The 3,021-nt window shown below is 17.6% G+C and overlaps 1 protein-coding gene across 1 annotated transcript; it reads left to right on the top strand.

Annotated features, from left to right (window-relative positions):
• Positions 1-3,021, top strand: PGSY75_0003600A (hypothetical protein; the record flags this gene model as incomplete). The annotated part of the gene is made up of 1 exon (XM_018783165.1): positions 1-3,021. A coding segment is annotated over one exon (3,021 nt), but the record flags the coding sequence as incomplete, so codon positions are not given.

Raw genomic sequence — 3,021 nt, forward strand, 5'->3', positions numbered from 1 at the left:
AAGAAGAAGAAAAAAAAAGTAAATAGATTTACAGAATATCTATTATATTTAAAAACATTGGGTTTAAAAAGAAATCAAAAAAAAAAGAAAAAAAAAGAAAAAATTATTCTTAATATTGGTTATATAGAAAAAATTGAAATTATATGGAATAATGGCCCCTTCTTTTTTTACAACGGTGTTACAATAAATGTAGAAAATATTTTTTTAAATTTTAAATATGTAGAGAATTATGAATCCGAAGAAAAAATAAATACACACGAAAAAATAAAACAATTTGATGATGATGATAATAATATTAAAAGGAATGAACATAATGAGGAGGAGCATCAATTATTTTGTAATAATAATAGCAACCCTTCTGATCATATACAAACTGGAGATGTAATATATCAAGATGATAGTAGAACAAATACATCTGATCATATACAAACTGGAGATGTAATATATCAAGATGATAATAGAACAAATTCATGTGACCATATCGAATCATATGATAATATAAACACACTTGTGAATAACACAGATATGATAAATAAAAATATAATTTTAATGTTTTTCCTATCTATTATATTTTTTCTTAATTTAATAAAGAATAAGATTGTTGATAATTTTTTTTTTTTTGTAAATTTTATTTTAGAATTATTTGTAGAAGATAACATGTCATCAAAGATAAAGAATATATTTATTTCATTTCTTATGAAACGTTTTCTTTGTTTAGATATAAAAAATATAAATATAATTTTTGAAGATAATATAATAAATAATGAAGAGAAATTATTTATGTCATTTTGTATTAAAAAAATACATGTAGATAATATAAATTATATAAAATATTTAATTAAAGAACAAAGAAACCAAAAGTTGGATTCTATCAATGTGATGTATTTATTAAACAATAGAAAAAAAAAAAAAGAAAAACAAAAAAAAATCGAATTATTAAATATAAGGTTTGATGATATAAGTATTTATCATGATTATAGACATGAGCAGATAAGTTCAACGGATATACATTTAGATAAAACAAAATATAAATTTTTATTTTTTTATAATATGAATTTTTTTCACAATGATAATAATTGTATATTAGAAAAAACAAGTATTATTATAATTATATATAAAGATAGAGGAGCAGCTCATATGAATCACATGAAAGAAGAGAAAAGGTTATCACATAACGAGATAAATAATAATAATATATATGATAATAATAATAATAATATATATCATAATAATAATAACAATATATATGATAATTATTGTGCATATAAAAATAAAAAGGAAGAAAGCTATTTTTTTGATTTTCATATTCCAAAGATTTATGTCAATATGTCAAATGAACACTTTTTTAAGTTATATATGTTTATAAATAAATATTTATATTTTTTTAATATAAACAAGAAAATTAAGGAGCATAAAAAGAAAGAAGCAGAAGAAGAAGAAAAAGAAAAAAAAAAAATTAAAAATAATAATTTAACATATAAAAAAAATAATGTCGATGAAAAGAATGGTATACCTTTATTATATTCAAAAAAAAGGAGAAAGCATATATTTCTTGTTGATAAAAATAGATTTATAGAATGTAATTTAAACATAAACGAAATAAAAATAAATTATTTGTATGGAGAAGGAGAATGTGTTATATTTTTTTATAAAAACATCACAACTGTGTGTTCAATAAAGGGTCAGACATATAAATATATAAAAAGAAAAAATATAAATGGAAGATATAATAAAAAATATAGAAATTATCATAACAATATTAAGTGTAATGGTAGCAATAATAAGTGTAGTGGTAGCAATATTAAGTGTAGTGGTAGCAATAATAAGTGTAATGGTAACACTTTTTTTTATAATTTAAAAAGTTTTATATTTCTTATTGAGGAAGTATCTATAAAAGAAACACATTCAGAATTATCTTTATGTGTTGATAAGAAGGAGGATCCTTTTTTTTATTTTTTAAGAAGACAAAGAAAATATAAAAAAATAGAATACAATGAAAATATAAGTAAGGATATATTATTATCATATATGCATAATATGAAAGATAATCAAAAAAACATAAAAAGTCTTCAAACAAAAAATACAACAATAACAAGAAGAACAACATGTAATGATATTAATAATAATAAAAATAAATATAGTTTGTGTTTTTATTATGTCAAAAAATTAAATAAAAAAAATAATTCTCATAATAATATTAATGTATATATTGAAAATATAAATTTACAAATATGTAATATAAATAATCTATATTATGTTGTTGATAGATTATTTGAAAGAAAATTATATTATATATTTAATAATATATTTCAATTGGACAAAAAAAAAAAAAAAAAAGAAGCAAATTTATCATCAAATGTTAATAATATATATGATGATGATTATTATTATGAACATAAAAGAAATTATTTTAATGAATGTATTAATAAAGAGAAGGATGATAGATATAATGATAATGCAATGAAAAATATACATGTAAATAAAAAAATACACATAAATAAAAAAATACACATAAATAAAAAAACACATATAAGTAACAAAATACACATAAATAAAAAAACACATATAAGTAACAAAATACTTGTAAATATATTAATAAAACGTATACATATTGAACTTAAGAAGTATCATATAACTTCTTTACACATCATTTTTGATGATATATATTTTTCTTACCAAAATTTTGATAATCATAATAATAGAGATAATAATAAGTTAATACATATTAAAAATAATTATAATATATATAATTGTCTTACATCTTATAAGAAATATATAAAAGATAAAAATTATAAAAGAAAGAATATTAATATCTTTTTCAATGCGACAAATATATATATGTTATTAAAACATAATAGAAGTGTATATCTTGTTATATGTCCATTTTCTTTTTTCTTTTCTGTTTATAAAATAAAAAAAGAGTATGAAATAAAATTAAATGTTATATCTTTAATATTAGAAATAAATATGTATATATTAAATATTTTAAAATATTTATTTAAAAATGAAATAGAAAAAAAA

The sequence above is a fragment of the Plasmodium gaboni genome (genome assembly GCF_001602025.1).
Source record: "Plasmodium gaboni strain SY75 chromosome Unknown, whole genome shotgun sequence".
In the NCBI taxonomy this organism is placed as follows: Eukaryota; Apicomplexa; class Aconoidasida; order Haemosporida; family Plasmodiidae; genus Plasmodium; species Plasmodium gaboni.